Source organism: Pagrus pagrus (assembly GCF_965226575.1).
Source record: "Pagrus pagrus genome assembly, chromosome: 6".
Lineage (NCBI taxonomy): Eukaryota > Metazoa > Chordata > Actinopteri > Spariformes > Sparidae > Pagrus > Pagrus pagrus.
Window position 1 is genome coordinate 418991 of NC_140190.1, and position 17326 is coordinate 436316.

A 17326-nucleotide genomic window follows, 5' to 3' on the forward strand; every position below is an offset into this window, starting at 1 on the left:
GGTTAGCCTCAGAGTCTGTTGAACCTCCTTTCTGGAATAGCCCTCTGGTGTATAACAGGTGTGCACACCGTGTGAGACTGAGTTACTGCAGCAGCGTGGGTTTGATCCCAGCCCCTCCCCCTCATGTCTCTCTTCAGCTCTTCCTGTCACAAAAAAACAAAATATATATAACAGTGTTTGTTTTGTGTTTCAGGCTCTGCAGCACGGCTTCTTTGACTTTGAGACATTTGACGTGGACGAGTACGAACACTACGAGGTACAAACAGCAGCAGCCAGTGAGCCTCCTGAACTCTGCAGAGCTGAACACACATTAATTATTTAGGCAGAAGAAGAAAAAGCTTTTGATGTGTCAGAAGGTCATTCAGGAGGTTTTATTAGAACATGTGGCGACAGAACAAACAGAACAATCACACAAGTTCACCAGACTCAGTGCAAATTTACATTAAATGAATTAAAATAAACTAAAGGAAAATAATAATTATGTATAATAAAATAAAATCCTAAAACAAAAGATCAACTAAGAAGCACATGTTACATTTCACTGTTGCAAATATAATAAATGATGAAAATGTTTGAGACTGATTATTGTATTGGAAGGAGAGTGGAGGTGTTCACTGACACGTTGATGTGGACAGAGTGAGAATGCAGCGCCCCCCTCAGGATGATCATTGTGTTACAGTGATCATCAGACTGACCTGAGAGCTGCTGATGCTTCGGTCAGCTGATCACCTTCTGCAAATTGTTTCTGATTCAGCCTGTTTGTGTGTTTGTGTTTGTAGCGGGTGGAGAATGGAGACCTGAACTGGATCGTCCCGGGGAAGTTTCTGGCCTTCAGCGGTCCTCATCCTAAAACTAAAATAGAGAACGGTGGGTCAGCAGTCTGTTTAATCAGGACAGCATTCGTCCTGCACCGTCTGTGTGTTGGGTTGTTTCTGAACACTTGTGGTTGCTCCGCCCCCTGCAGGTTACCCTCTCCATGCCCCCGAGGCGTACTTCCCCTACTTCAGGAAACACAACGTGACCATGGTCATCCGTCTGAACAAGAAGATCTACGACTCCAAACGCTTCACCGATGCCGGCTTCGACCACTATGACCTCTTCTTCTTGGATGGCAGCACGCCCAGTGACATCATCATACGCCGCTTTCTGCACGTCAGTGAAAGCATGGACGGAGCAGTGGCCGTCCACTGCAAGGGTGAGGACTTCCTGTCCTGTCTGTCCTCTGTCTGTCCCCTCAGCTCTGGTCCAAGTCCTGTCCTCTGCACAGGGCAGCCTGCAGCAGTAACGGTGTGACACATTCAGGAGCTGAGAGGAGAATCTGATTTTATTGTGATGGTTTCTGTCTGAAGAATATTAAAGAAGGAATATATTCCTCAAAATCTTTGATTAAAGGATATTTAAAGGATAATAACAACAATAATAATAACTTTGCTTCTTCCATCATCAGCTGTAGAAAAACATCAATGTGTCTAATTCAGAATATTAATAATTAAGACTTAAAAACGAGTTTAAAGACTTGTGGATGTCATCTGCTGAGGTTTATGATCTGCTGCTGTCATCTGTTCTGACAGACTCGTCTCCTGGCGGTGTGAACTGAGTCAGTCGCTGTTTAATAAGTGTAACTGTTTAAAAAGCTGCTGTTCAACCTTCTGTTGGAGTCCAAGTGTTCTTTGAATCTGTTTGTGTGTTAAACCTGCTGCAGTCACGTTCACTAACCTGTCTGTCTGTCCGTCTGTCAGCTGGTCTGGGCAGGACGGGCACTCTGATTGGCTGTTACCTGATGAAACACTACCGCTTCACAGCAGGTGAGGCCATTGCCTGGATCAGGATCTGCAGACCGGGCTCTGTGATTGGACCGCAGCAGAACTTCCTGGAAGAGTGAGTCAGAATATTTCCCTGAGTTTGACTCCGGAGCTGTTTCATTCTTTTGTTCTCAAAGTCTGAGAAAAGAAACAAATCCCTCAGCAGATGATTTTTATTATTAATTAATAAATAAACTCTAAGGTGCTGGTTCAGATCAGAGTCGGATCTTTAATGTTCACATCGTGATGTCATGTTTATCCATCAGTCTGTTTGTGTCTGTTAAATGTTTTCAATGAGATTCAGTTAACACTAACACTAATACTGAATCACTTCACTGTTCGTCATCATCAACACTAAAGGTGCGTTCACACTGGACTTTTTATTTTTGTCGCTCGTGTCGCTCCAAAAAAGTCGCTCTGTCGCTCAGCTGCAGTCGCTCGTCGGCACAATTCAACAGATCGCTCTGATGACGCCATTCAATCGATTCCAGTGAATTTCACGTCGCTCGGAGGCGCTCATTTCTTCCCGTTTGTATTGGTCCAGCATGGCTGACATTGTACCTGTTGCCGCCGTTTACCTGTTGTGGAAGTCCCACAAGCGCCGTACAACCAAGCGTCGTCGGTTTTGGGTCCACAACATACTCAAGATGCGCACTGATCTCGGTGAATACCACCGGCTATTCCAAGGAGGTATACGCGGCTGACAACGGCCCAGTTTGACGAGCTGTTGGCAAGAATCGGAGGCAGGATTGCCCGGTTGGACACCAACTACAGGCGCTCCATCCCAGCTGAGGAGCGCCTGAAGGAGAAACTTGGGGTTTCTCATCTCGAGCGACAGAGCGGTTGAGCGTTTTTTTGCTCGGACGCTGTCGCTCGGAGCCCCAGCGATATTTCGCCTGAGCGATTAACTGCTCAGTCGCTCGTTTGCAGGTCCGGTGTGAACGCACCTTAACGAGACCTGCTGACTAATGAGCGCACGCACACACGCACACACACACACACACACACACCTGGTTTGTCAGCAGACTCTCATCAGGTTGTTTAGAGAGAAGTTCATGTTTTAGAAAAGATAAGTGGAGAAGATAACAGGAGCGTGTGTGTGTGTGTGTGTGTGTGTGTGTGTGTGTGTGTGTGTGTGTGTGTGTGTGTGTGGATTTTTCCTGTGTGTGTGTGTGTGTGTGTCAGTTTCCAGTCTGTATGTTTGTGTTGGTCTTAGGACTCGGACCAGTACTGAGGGCTGAACTGGGTCACTCAGAGACAGTTAGCCTGTCTGTGGACTTTAATTTTAATTTAATTAGATTAACGGACTCTAACGAGACTCTTTACATGTAGAGATTCATTGTCAGCTGGATCTGAGTCGACTGTCATCAAAATATAGTAACTGTAACTGAACTTCCTGGATGTACCTGAAGCAGCTCAGCTCTTTAGTACAGTGCGTATCAGTGAGTAATCTGATTACTGACCTGCTGTTGTGATTGAGCTGACTGTGGATCAATGAGTAATCTGATTACTGACCTGCGGTTGTGACTGAGCAGACTCACTCCTCTGATTAGGACCTGATCTAGCACAGACTGGATCAAGAGACAGGGTCCAGTATTCTGGACCAGATTAATCGACTCAGAGAACATCAAACTTCTGTCTGTGCTCACAGGAAGCAGTCAGCCATGTGGTTGCTAGGCGATAGCCAGCGTTCCCAGAAGAACAAGATGGAGGAGAGGGCGGTGTCCCACCTCATCACCAGCATGGATGACCTCACCTTAAACCCCGCCCACAACTCTACAAACTCCGCCCACAACAACAGCAACATGTTCAGATCCCCGAGCAGCGACCGCCTGACGGAGGTGAGTCTTCATCTTCAGTCCCTCTGAACCCGTCCTCACGTCTCTGGTCTCATGGTAGGTTTGTTTTATCCTCCAGAGTGAGCCGGTGGACAGCGGACCGGGCCTGACTCAGGGAGACAAACTGAGAGCCTTAAAGAGCCGACGGCCCCCCCGACCCGCCACCACCGGAGCTCTCAGGTACCAGATCTAGGACCAGAATCATTCAGATCCAGGACCAGAATCAGTCAGTTCAGGAGCTGTAGGTTTGAATCCACACTGATGGCCATGTTTGTGTTTCAGAGTGGAGGAGATGAAGGTTCACAGCAGGTCGTCCTCACAGCCGCTCAGGTAACTGAACACCTGAGTGACATCATGAGCACTCAAAGGAAGACAGAGTTCAAACGTTTACACGCAAGATGATTAAAGAAATGATTCATGAGGATGATGCACTTATCAGTTAATGATAAACGCTAATCAATACATGTATTGATCTGGTTTGTGTCACTGTTCAGGTTGTCGATGGGTGTCGGTCAGGGCCCCTCCTCCCCCCTCAAGACCTCCAAGTTCCCAGCATCCTCTGCTTCTGCTGCAGCCAAGAGGATCGGAAGAAGTCCGTCGTCATCGGCCTCCAACATGAGGAGGTCAGTCTCACCACCCACTTCCTGTCTGATTTAAACCTGGATTAAGTCAGGTTTAAGCCTGGTTAAACTGGTCTGACTCACGTTTAAGCCTGGTTAAACTGGTCTGACTCAGACCAGTTTAACCAGGCTTAAACCTGACTCAGGTTTAACCCTCCAGGCGCCAGAGTTTATTTAGGAAAATATTCCGTTTGGATTTTAAGATTTCAAAAGGCTGTAGCTTGGAAGTGGTGAGAGATAAATCCATAGTGTAAATGAGAAAAATATTGATAATGACCTAAAGTTTGTGATGGAGTAAATTTACTCATCTAATTTGCATATTGTGACGTCACCAGGTGACTGAAAGTAACTTTCCGTAAAACTGATTTTTGAACATATTTATACAGAAAAAAAAAAGTATATTGTCATCTCATCCTCAAAATAAGGAACAGGAGTTTGATTGGAGTAAATTTACTAATCTAATTTGTATATCACCAGGTAAAATTCAGTAAAACGAAATTCTGAACATATTTATACAGTAGATTTTTTTTCATGTCATTTCATTTTTTCATAGATTTTTTTCATCCTCAGAGTAAATGAACAGGAATCTGATAGGAGTGAATTTCCTAATCTAATTTGTAAAAAGAAAAGAAAACTCTCGCCGTGATCAGTGCGTGTTGCTTGTGTGACAGTGTGCAGCTGCAGCATCGTCAGTCACTCGTCTCTGACAGGCGATCGTCATCAGAGGGCAGATCGTCCCCTTCTGAATCGTGATCAGCAAAGATCTGTGCAAGCACCTCATCTGCACTGTAAAGTCTTTTGGGCATTTTGTTTTTTATTACAAAAATTGCTATTTAAAATTGCTGTTTCAAACTTTTTTTTCTCTCAGGTATTTTGCATAGAAACACGCCCACAAATGACGTCAGGATTGAAGCTGAATCTAGTGGCCATCTAGTGGTAGCAAGCAGTAACAGCACAAGGCAGCAGATGATAGATAGAAGATATGGGCTGTTTTATTCAGCAATGTTGCCTGTTGCGACTTTGGCACCTAGAGGGTTAAGCCTGGTTAAACTGGTCTGACTCAGGTTTAAGCCTGGTTTAACCGGTCTGACTCAGGTTGAAGCCTGGTTAAACTGGTCTGACTCAGGTTTAAGCCTGGTTTAACCGGTCTGACTCAGGTTTAAGCCTGGTTTAACCGGTCTGACTCAGGTTGAAGCCTGGTTTAACCAGTCTGACTCAGGTTGAAGCCGGGTTTAACTGGTCAGACTCAGGTTGAAGCCTGGTTAAACTGGTCTGACTCAGGTTTAAGCCTGGTTTACTGTGATTTATCCTCAGCTCGCGGTTGGCCAGCTCTCTCAGTGATCTGTACGCTGCAGATGTGGAGGAGGACAAAAACTCGCCCTACTCCTCTCTTCCTCCCCCCTCCTCCTCCTCTTCTGTATCTCTCAGCCCCTCCCCCTCCGCTCTGGGCCCGCTCTCTCTCAGTTGTTATGGTAATGGCGCCCGCGGCATGCAGCACGAGGTGAACAACAACAGCGGTGTGTACGGGGGCTCAGCAGCGCCCCCTGCAGGGAAAAGCTCCGGCTTCATCAGCAGCAGGCCAGGGCCCCAGGACTTCAACCCGTACAGGGGCCCCGGGCCCTACAGCGCTCTGAAGGGCCCGTCAGGACGCTACCTGAGCCGCTCCATACCTGTAAGTCCTCTGCCACAGCAGCAGCTTAGCCCCGCCCCTCTCTGCTGATTTGTTCCCTCTGCTCTGACATCATTAACACCTGTTACCTCATCTGTTGTTCACTGTCTGTCACACTAACATTAAAGTATTATGTTCAGGTCCTCCTACTCCTGCTCCTCCTCCTCCTCCTTCTCCTGCTCCTCCTCCTCCTCCTACTCCTGCTCCTCCTCCTCCTTCTCCTGCTCCTCCTCCTCCTCCTTCTCCTCCTCCTACTCCTTCTCCTGCTCCTCCTCCTCCTCCTACTCCTGCTCCTCCTCCTTCTCCTCCTCCTACTCCTGCTCCTCCTCCTTCTCCTCCTCCTACTCCTGCTCCTCCTCCTCCTCCTCCTGTCTGATCTGTCACATCACCAGTGACTCATGGATCAGAACGTTTCACTAACTTCTGAATGTTTAAATATTTAATATTTAATATTAGTGACTTTATTAATATTTATTAATCTTCTGCTTCGTGTCTCTGTGATTCATTAACAGATTAACATGTTAATATATTAACATGTTAATATATTAACATGAGCTGATGATCTGAATGTTTCTGTCACTAACATGAAGCTGCTGCTGAGCGTTAAACCACCAGTGAGGACATCACTGAAGAGTTAAATAGACGACCAGCAGTCGTTAACATGTCTTTATTAGACTAGTCTAATAATATTAGACTAATATTATCATAAACGTTGATGATAATAATTCAATTTTGCGCCGCCTGTTAACTTTGACACTGACTGAATGATTCTGACCCGCAAGGAGACTGAACGCTTCATTAATTTATTGCACGAGTCTCGTTCAGATCAGTAAAAAAAAAAAAAACACTCACCATGAAAGATGTAAAAACTCCACTGCTGCTGTAAATCACCTCCGTCTGCCGTGTTCACCAGGAGGCTGCTGAGCCAGTTCTGGTGCTGAGCTCTCGTTCTCACGTGTTCTCCTCATGTTCTCTCATGTTCTCTTCTCATGTTCTCCTCTCGTGTTCTCACGTGTTCTCCTCATGTTCTCCTCTCATGTTCTCCTCACATGTTCTCCTCACGTATTCTCATGTTCTCCTCATGTTCTCCTCATGATCTCTCATGCTCTCCTCACGTGTTCTCCTCATGTCCACTCATGTTCTCCTCATGTTCTCCTCACGTGTTCTCCTCAGGTGTTCTCCTCATGTTCTCCTCTCATGTTCTCCTCACGTGTTCTCCTCACGTGTTCTCCTCACATTTTCTCCTTGTGTTCTCCTCTGGTGTTCTCCTCACGTGTTCTCCTCACATTTTCTCCTTGTGTTCTCCTCACATGTTCTCCTCTCATGTTCTCCTCTCATGTTCACCTCATGTTCTCCTCACGTGTTCTCCTCATGTTCTCTTCATGTTTTCCTCTCAGGTTCTCCTCACGTGTTCTCCTCATGTTCTCCTCATGTTCTCCTCTCATGTTCTCTTCTCATGTTCTCCTCACATGTTCTCCTCACGTATTCTCCTCATGTTCTCCTCACATATTCTCCTCATGATCTGTCATGCTCTCCTCACGTGTTCTCCTCACGTGTTCTCCTCACGTGTTCTCCTCACATTTTCTCCTTGTGTTCTCCTCACATGTTCTCCTCACGTGTTCTCCTCATGTTCTCTTCATGTTTTCCTCTCAGATTCTCCTCACATGTTCTCCTCTCATGTTCTCCTCTCATGTTCACCTCTCATGTTCTCCTCACGTGTTCTCCTCATGTTCTCTTCATGTTTTCCTCTCAGGTTCTCCTCACGTGTTCTCCTCTCATGTTCTCCTCATGTGTTCTCCTCATGTTCTCTTCTCATGTTCTCCTCTCATGTTCTCTTCTCATGTTCTCCTCATGTTCTCTTCATGTTTTCCTCTCAGGTTCTCCTCACGTGTTCTCCTCTCATGTTCTCCTCATGTGTTCTCCTCATGTTCTCTTCTCATGTTCTCCTCTCATGTTCTCTTCTCATGTTCTCCTCATGTTCTCTTCATGTTTTCCTCTCAGGTTCTCCTCACGTGTTCTCCTCTCATGTTCTCCTCATGTTCTCTTCTCATGTTCTCCTCTCATGTTCTCCTCTCATGTTCTCCTCACATGTCTGGATCTCATCAGAACCTTCAGAACCACCCACATGTGACTTCTTCTGTGGTGTCTGTTTGTCTTCCAGTCTCTTCAGTCTGAGTACGTCCAGTACTAGAACTACAGACCTGACCTGAGGACACATTACCCACAATCCCCTGTGTGGGCGGCTCAAAGGGAACGCTGGTGAAGCGGCTGTGTGTTCATACTTTATGTAAATGAGCTGATGTAAATATGATGTCATTACTCGCGTGTGATTGGCTGAAAAAGATTTATTTAGATAAGAAGACTCATTTTATATTTGTTTTTTATAAACTGAAGGATCAGCTGACAGCAGCTCTCTGTTGTCATGGTTACAGTATTGACTTCCTGTTACTGATCAGTTAAGTGTTGATGTTATTGATCAGAAATCAGATTCACTTTAATCAGCAGCAATAATAATGAAGAAGGGACAAACTCAGGGTGTGTGTGTGTGTGTGTGTGTGTGTGTGTGTGTGTGTGTGTGTGAGAGAGTGAGAGAGAGGGGCGGAGCCAGCAGCAGTTAACGCCCACTCAGCCTTAAGGACGCGTCTGATTGGTCAGCCTGGAGTCTCTGAGACGACCTGAAAGTAAAAGCGATCAGCTGATGAATCCGTCAGTTTAAAGTTGTTTTAATGTTTTCTAGCTTCACATGATCATTAATATTTAAACTTAACGATTATTACAAACAGTTATTAATCTTCTTTATTTGAGGCACCACGAAGTGTAACTCAATGTTTATCATCCTCCTCAGATTAATATTGGTTATTGATTCAGAACAAACATCAGTTTAATTCTTTAAATATGACTCAACGTCTCCACTGAAAACAGAATAAATCAACAGTTCGATCAATGAAATGTATTGATTATTTGAGTGTTTCTCTTGGTGTCACGCTGTAGATGAGCCTCATTACTTTTAACACAGCTGATGATGTGTTTACTGACCAGAGAAAGTGTAGTAAAAATGACAACTGTGTGTCCAAACATTTTGTGTTCTGTGAGACGAGAAGATAAATGAGACGTTTGACTCGATGACACTGAAATGAAGCAGATAGAATTTAAAATGACTTCTCCTTTAATTTACATGTTAATATTAATTATTTTAATTATTAATGTTTTTAACTGATCGAAACACTTAATCAATCTCATCATTACAGGTTTCACTAGTAATTGAAGGTCCCATATTATACAGTTTTTCATAAATTTCACACAGCTGTCAGAGGTCCAACAACACTGTTCAGTGGTCCTGAACTTCAGCTGTCTGAAAGTCGCTCAAGTGAGCTCATACTGAGAGCAGCTGTTTCTGTGCCTGCAGCTTTAATACCGCTAGCGGTAGCATGCGCTAATGTTTACGGTGGATGTATCGCTATGGCTCACCGAGATGCTGTCGTTCAACCACACCAGTTTGACCCAGAATCGGACCCAGAAGTAGAGGCTCAGAAACATACAGACTCTGCGGCTGCAGCAGGACTCCCCGACACAACCACCCGGCTCCCATCCCCCACTGACCTGCAACAGGTAACAGCTAAAAACAGCTAGCGAAAGCTGTGTTTGTCTCCAACACAGTCTCCAAACTCTTGGACACTGTTCGCATAGTCTCTGTCTCCAGTCTGCACATGTCTCCAGACTTTTTACTGTGACAACCAAGCCCCCTCGTAATATTATTCACATTAAACTCGCTTCAAACGCCGTTGCATAGCGGACCGAGGCGGAGCTAACTAGTTAGCCAGTTTCAGGCTGACTTCACCAAACTCGTAGGCAACTGTAAATACTATCAACACGTGGCGACACTCACCTGTGGCTCGGGTGCAGTTGCTGGGTCCCGTATGGTTGGGACTGATCCTTTTACGAGGGTCAGTGTCGAGGCAAAGCCAGCTTAGTACTGACCCTCGTTACTGAAGCAGTCCCATGTGGTTAGCACACACAAACAGACTTACAGGAACCGTAGCCGGCACGTCGTCGTTAAAAATGGAAGGCAACCACTGTCTCTTCTGTTCTTCTGTAGCTGGGACAGAATATAGGCACTTATGTTGATTTTTACAACCAACAACAGAGCAATGTGTGTGTCTAAGCTCGGGGGGGCGACCCCCATTCCGAAGGACCGCCCTTCCGACCGGGTCAGGGTCAGGGTCAGGGTTAGGTTTCAGGTTCGGAATGGCGCCCTTCTTTAAAAAATAATTAAGGGGCGGCATTCCGAAACATGAAAGCCTGGAGCCATTTATATATGTAGAGACCAGAGAAAACGTGTTGTTCATAATATGGGACCTTTAAGGTTTGAATCAAAGTTTCACCCTGAAGTTAAAATGAATGAATGAATTATAATATATGATGAGTTTTTAATGTTTAACCTGCAGTTTACTCTAAATACATCAAACAACATCAAAGCATTCATTCAACTCTGGAGATAATCCATTAATATTATTGTCCATTGATTATAGTAATAACATGTTATTGAACAGAGCTGAAGTCAGTCAGTTTTAATGTCAGTTCAGGAACTTTAAGATTCAAAAAGATTTAAAAGTTTAAAATGTTTTTTCACGTAATCCTTTAGGAGAAAATGTTGGACTGCTCCTTTAAATGTAAAGTTTAATCATGTGACACCTGATGGTCCATAAACTGAATATCTGACAGCTGATTGGCTGTCTGGAAAACAGCTGTGTTCTGTACGCGTCACAGGCGTGTTCTGTACGCGTCACAGGCGTGTTCTGTACGCGTCACAGGCGTGTTCTGTACAGACTCGTGAGCCTTTAACACATTCAGGAGAAAACAGCACAAACCTTTTCAGAATAACAGCTGAGTCCCTGACGTGCCTTAACCTTGAGTCTACAGCAGAGGGCTTTTATTTTGAAATGCTGAGGATGTTGAATGAGGAAGTGTAGCTGTTGCTCTGCTCCTGATGTTCTGATTCTGTATTTACTGTTGAAGTATTTCATGAAGAGAAGTTAGAAAATAACAGTTTCTGTCGGAGCAATAACAGAAAATAAAATCATTTTTCTTCATCATATTTGTTGTCGGTTTGTTTTTGTCTGTGGAGCAACACGTACATTTACTTGAGTACTGTAAGTAAAACTGCGAGGTACTTGTACTGTACTTGAGTACTTCCATCTGATGTCCCTCAGACGTCTACTTCACCACATTCCTCTGAGCTGGAGTCACTTCACAAACATTCAACATTGTGTGTTGGGACTGTAACTGAAGAAAAGTATCCGAGTACTTCCTCCATCACTGTTTACATTACTCTGTGTTCCCCTGGGGGCAGAAACGTCTCCACGAGACGTCTTTTCATTGTCTGTCAGCGACATTGAAAAGATGTTCAGTGGAGCCAGAATGAAGGTTTTCTGATGTCTTCTCTCAAGTGTCGTCCTGACAGCGTTCAACATTTTCACCGTCTTTACGGTGTAGTTTGAGACGTCTAAAGAACCTCTTGTTCCACATTAAAGTCTTTACGGTGTAGTTTGAGACGTCTAAACCTCTTATTGTTAGACATTAAAGTCTTTACGGTGTAGTTTGAGACGTCTAAAGAACCTCTTGTTCCACATTAAAGTCTTTACGGTGTAGTTTGAGACGTCTAAACCTCTTGTAGTTAGACATTAAAGTCTTTACGGTGTAGTTTGAGACGTCTAAACCTCTTGTAGTTAGACATTAAAGTCTTTACGGTGTAGTTTGAGACGTCTAAACCTCTTGTAGTTAGACATTAAAGTCTTTACGGTGTAGTTTGAGACGTCTAAACCTCCTGTAGTTCAACATTAAAGTCTTTACGGTGTAGTTTGAGACGTCTAAACCTCTTGTAGTTAGACATTAAAGTCTTTACTGTGTAGTTTGAGACGTCTAAACCTCTTGTAGTTAGACATTAAAGTCTTTACGGTGTAGTTTAAGACGTCTAAACCTCCTGTAGTTCAACATTAAAGTCTTTACGGTGTAGTTTGAGACGTATAAAACCTCTTATAGTTAGACATTAAAGTCTTTACGGTGTAGTTTGAGACGTCTAAACCTCTTGTAGTTAGACATTAAAGTCTTTACGGTGTAGTTTAAGACGTCTAAAGAACCTCTTGTAGTTCAACATTAAAGTTTTTGTGACAGCCAAATTTTACTCCGTGCAGTAAAACTACAGCGAATATTCAAACCCTGATACTGGACCTCAGCAGCTGCATGAGGCATGTTCTTTACCAGGAGAGCTACTCATCAGCTTTATTAAACACCAGGTTTATATAATTACTGGTATCAGATATTCTGTCAGTTTGTAAACTGATTTTATTGTTCTGTTCTGTACATGTGACATCTACTGCATGTCTGTCCGTCCTGGGAGAGGATCTTTACTTAGTGGAGGGTCTGAGGACAGAGGACGTCGTTATCTGTACAGATCAGCGAGGCGATGTGAGCTGATTTTGGGCTGTATGAATAAAATGGATTTGATTTGATGTTTGGTCATCCAACCTTCATCAGGTGGACTAATGTTTCAGGGTTGGATCACCAGAACGTGGTGTTTAAAGCAACACTAGGTAGTTTTCTAACCTTAAAATAATGTTTCTAAACTCAGTTAAGTGTTAATTACGGTTAATAGGATGAACGGTGACGCCTCTGCAGCCTGAGGGGGGTCGCGCCGGCAGAAACCGCGCTGTGTAACTTCCCTGAGCGGGTAGCGACATACCTGACGTAAAGAAGTCTAGTGCGACCTGCTTTACGACACGTTTATTTATCGGTGGATTTAGCCAGCAGCTACTTGGATTTTATGTAAACCAACGCCATGGCCAAGCCAGCTAAAAAAGCCAAGAAGGTTTTGTCTGAGGAGGCGAAGAAAAGAAAAGAGAAAGTGATATAACATGAGCCTGAAATGGACAAATATTGGACCAGCTTACGCTTGGTGGTGCGAGCTGAGAACTGATGGCGACCGAGCCTTGATGCTACTGGATTTGTAAGTCATATATTACATATATACATATTTATTATCTTACCGACTTTTACTTTGAGTTGATCTGTTGTTATGGGAGATAAGCTAATGCTGTCCGTTTCAATAGCTTGCTCATTTTCATGTAGTGACTGTAAACGATGACTAACTGACTAAAACACTATGAACGTCTTGTCTTGTAAAGTTGCAGATTCCTTAGTTCATGCAGATAATCAACGTAATTGTTGAACAGTGTGATCGGGAGGTAACGTTAGCATGCTACTTAGCTACTGTTGTATGGCGAGTGGATAGTGCCACGATTACCCAGCCAAAGGAGACTGTCGTGAGGAATTGACGTCTGAAACCTTTGCAACACATACGCCGTCAGTGTAGGTCGTCGTTGATAAGTACGTCGCCTCACCTACGCCGTCGTCAGGGTCGTGTTGACAAGTACGTCGCCACATGTACGCCGTCGTGACTCTAATGTACTGCGATCTTTAAACGCTTGATTGCGCTGTTGAATTGTTTGTATTTCAATGTCAGCAATAAAGTTAATGAGAAAAAAATTGAGTGTCATTTATTGAATCAAAGATACTGTATTTACCGTCTTTGATTGAATTTAGTCTACACGTTCAGCCACAAGGTGCAAATTGCTTCAAATATATATCAAATTATGTTTTAAAAAAATCAAAATTATTTTCATTTTCTTTTAAGCTGACATTTTCGGTCATATTTTCAAAAACCTGGCGCATTTTACTGCCAATTAAAAAAGAAAATTTTGTATTTTTGAAAAGAACAGAGATTGACTGAAAGATCTGTGAAAAGAAATTGGAATAAAATTATAATCTGATACATTTCATTCTTTCCTGGTCCATCACGTTGCCATTAAGTGGATGATCCCAGTTGTTCAGAATGACCTCCTCCATCTTCAGTGTGCATCTCTCCATCATATCCCCTAGTTAGTCCATCAGGGAAACAGGACTGAAGTCAGGTGACAACGACATGCAGAACTTTACAAAGAACTTCAGCGGTAGCCGTTGGTGGGATGCGAGTGTTGTTATGATATGAAAAAATAAGTCAAGTTTCTGGGTCATCACTCTTGTTGGGCAGAGAGTTTACATTTCCCATGATTCATCTCCACTTCCAGGCCTTCAACCCTTTCACCACCAGCATGGCAACCAGGAAATCACCTCTTCATCTCATCTGGAACAGGGTGTTATCCTCCAGACTTGCTCCATTTTCAATGAAAGAAGCTCCTGTCCTGAAGAATGTTCTCTCCATGCAAAATAATAATAATAATAATAATGGATTACATTTACATAGCGCTTTTCAAGACACCCAAAGATGCTTTACAGTAACCATTATTCATTCATACGCATTTACAATGGTGGTGGTAATCTACGTCTGTAGCCACAGCTGCCCTGGGGCAGACTGACAGAAGCGTAAGTAAAGTAAAGTAGTCATCAGTAGACAAAATACGACAAAAACATACAGAAACACAAAAAATAGAGAAACGGTTAAATAAAAACTCAGAGCTACCAGACTTGCCCTGTGAACAATGGCACCATCTAGTTGGTAAGATGTAGCCTATATAGAGTATCTTTGGTAAGATCCAACACAGTCTGGCTGCGGACGTCTGCACTGTGAGGTGTCCTCCACTGTCAGGACCAGGGTTTGATTCGAAGCCTCTAAACATAGAAATTCCCAGGGCAACATTGTTAAAATTGGAGATGGACTTTTAAAGTCAAGTAAATAGCCTAGGATAGTGTGTCCAAACTTTTCACCGGAAGTGTAGATTTGTGTGCAGTATGCTATATTCCATATGTGTAGTGTACGGACAAAAAAACAAAAAAACACTGAAGGTCCTTGGGATGTTTAATTTGCTATTTTGCAGAAAGGAACAGATGGATGGCTGAATAGTATGCTACATAAAAAAAAAAAAAGATTGTTAGCCTACATTGATTACTAACTCAACAGCAGTAGGCTACGTTTGCAAGCACCTCATACACTAAAAACATTATACCCACATGAAAAATTTTAAGTGCATTGTTGCCAGTTGTTGGATATTCACAAATAGCCTACAAATTGATGATAACTGTGCAAGGATTACACTCCGTGTAGGCTAACAGTCATACACAAGGATGAAAAATATTACCTTGTGGTCAATTATGCTTAGCTTTATTGATTAACTTTACTATTTCAATTTTAGGCCCTAATTGAAAAATGTCATGTCTTGGAAAATGTTGTCTTCATTGCTGACTAAATAAACAAACTGAAGACATACTGACGACGGCGTACATGGAGCGACGTACTTGTTTCACACGTCTTTGGTGACGACGTGAGTTTCACACATCTTTGGTGACGACGTACCTCGTTCAGACGTCCAGAGCAGGCGTACATTTTGTTGGTAATTCTAACATACGCCGTCGTCACGTCGCCGTCGTCACACGTTCTTTCAGTGCACTCGCCGTGACGTCGCCGCCGGTCTCTCATCTGCTGTCCCATTCACTCCCATTCAAAAATCCACGCGGTCTGACGGCGACGGGAGGGGAGGTTGCTCCTTCTCCTTCTCCTGGTAATTCTTAGTTTGGCACTATCCACTCGCCATACTGTTGTACCGAGTTGGTTGTAGTTATTACACCAAACACAACGTCAGCTTGCACGTTTTCATGTAGTGACTGTAAACGATGAGTAACTTACTAAAACACTATGAACGTCTTGTCTTGAAAAGTTGTGGATTCATAGGTTCATGCAGATAATCAACGTAATTGTTGAACAGTGTGGTCGGAAGTTACGTTAGCATGCTACTTACTGTTGTCATACGAGTTGGTTGTAGTTATTGTGCCGAACACAACGTCAACTTGCGATTGTATTCAGTAAATCCCGAAAACGTAGTTATATTTTCAGATGTTACTAAACACATTCACGCCCAAGCGTCGTGTTTTGGAAGTTTCTTAGTCGGTGCAATCACTACAACCAACTCGGTATGAGAATAACTCTAGCATGCTAATGTGCTGTGCAGCCTATATGCTAACAAACTACCAGCTGCTCTCTCTGAATCGAGCTTGTTGTCGGCACTCGATTGAGGTTTTTTCAGACGATTTCGTGATTCGCCGGCTCCGTCAACAGATTCACGTGTATTCATTTTCCCCAGGGATGCTCGTACAGCGACAGTATGTACGACTCTAGTAACAGATAATTGCACTTCTCAACCAGCCGGGGGCAGTAATGAGTCCAAACTACCTAGTGTTGCTTTAATAAAGCTGATGAGAAGCTCTCCTGGTGAAGAACACGCCTCGTGCAGTTTGAATCCACGCTGTAGTTTCACTGCACAGAATAAAATGTTGAAGCACCAGAAGTTCTTTAGAAGTCCAAAATTACACTTTAAGACTTTAATGTTGAACCCTGTCAGGACGTCAACAGTGAACGTTGAGAAGTCGTCTAAAAAACTGAAATTGTGGTTCCACTGGTCGCTTTTGGATGTTTCTGCTCAGTGGGTCTCAGTTCTGTCACTTCCTGCCTCGTCCTCTGACAGTAACAGAATGTAGGACAGGTGTCTCCACCAGGTGAGTTCACAGGACAGTCAGCCTGAAAATGGAAACGTCTACAGAGACGTTGATCAGAGAGAAGCAGCAGGAGCAGACTGAAGTTCAGAGAGAAACAGCAGAAAGAAAATGAAATAAATAAAATACTTCAGAGACGTGAGGACATGTTGACAGTAAACAGTCTGATCACATGATGACTCATTTTAATTATTATGGATCACAGCTGAAGTCTGAAGGTAAAAGCAGCTTGTGGTTTAAACTCAGAGGTCAAAGGTCGGACATGTTTCTGTTAAAGACCTCAACACACACACACACACACACACCTGTCAGGGTTAAGCAGTGAAAGTGAGCATGGTCACATGACTGCAGGTCATCCAGCAGGTCGCCCTCAGTGGCTCCACCTTATCAGACTGATCAATACGAGGTGATCACTCAGTCTGTTATCACACTCTGAAGATCAATCAGTCAGTCAATCAGAGGACAGACCATCTCTGCTGCTGTTTCAGACACGACTGGACACTTTAACATTGATCAGATTTAACATCAAGTTAGAATAATGATCAATAATTATCATCGTCAATCATTTCATCACACAAAACAGAAGTCATTATGTTTTTATTCTTCAGATCATCAGCTGAAATAATCTGTAAACATCATTTGAAATAAAACTTGTGAAGAAGAAACAAGCTGACGGTCAGAAAGATGTTTCTGTTCAGAGTGAGGCTGAGTGTGTCCTGCAGAGGGCGCTGCTGTCTGAACACACACACACACACACACACACACACACACACACACACAGAGCCATAAAGGAGAGAGGAGGAGGAGACATGAAGGAGGAGGAGGAGGAGGAGGAGGAGACATGAAGGAGGAGTCGTT

At 43.6% G+C, this 17326-nt stretch overlaps 1 protein-coding gene across 3 annotated transcripts in view; it reads left to right on the plus strand.

The window, feature by feature from the left end:
- cdc14ab (cell division cycle 14Ab) overlaps positions 1-11024 on the plus strand; it is a 30336-nt gene extending 19312 nt beyond the window's left edge. The window contains exons 7-16 of one of the 3 annotated variants that reach the window (XM_084354478.1): positions 194-256; positions 780-867; positions 965-1195; positions 1740-1878; positions 3454-3643; positions 3720-3820; positions 3923-3970; positions 4135-4263; positions 5575-5932; positions 8091-11024. In XM_084354478.1, coding sequence (XP_084210604.1) covers positions 194-256; positions 780-867; positions 965-1195; positions 1740-1878; positions 3454-3643; positions 3720-3820; positions 3923-3970; positions 4135-4263; positions 5575-5932; positions 8091-8120 — 1377 coding nt within the window. In that variant the 3' untranslated portion in view covers positions 8121-11024. Of the gene's footprint in view, positions 1-193; positions 257-779; positions 868-964; positions 1196-1739; positions 1879-3453; positions 3644-3719; positions 3821-3922; positions 3971-4134; positions 4264-4931; positions 5293-5574; positions 5933-8090 lie in introns of those variants that run through there. The other 2 variants (XM_084354480.1, XM_084354479.1) reach the window with 2 other exon arrangements.
- Positions 11025-17326: the final 6302 nt, after the last annotated feature.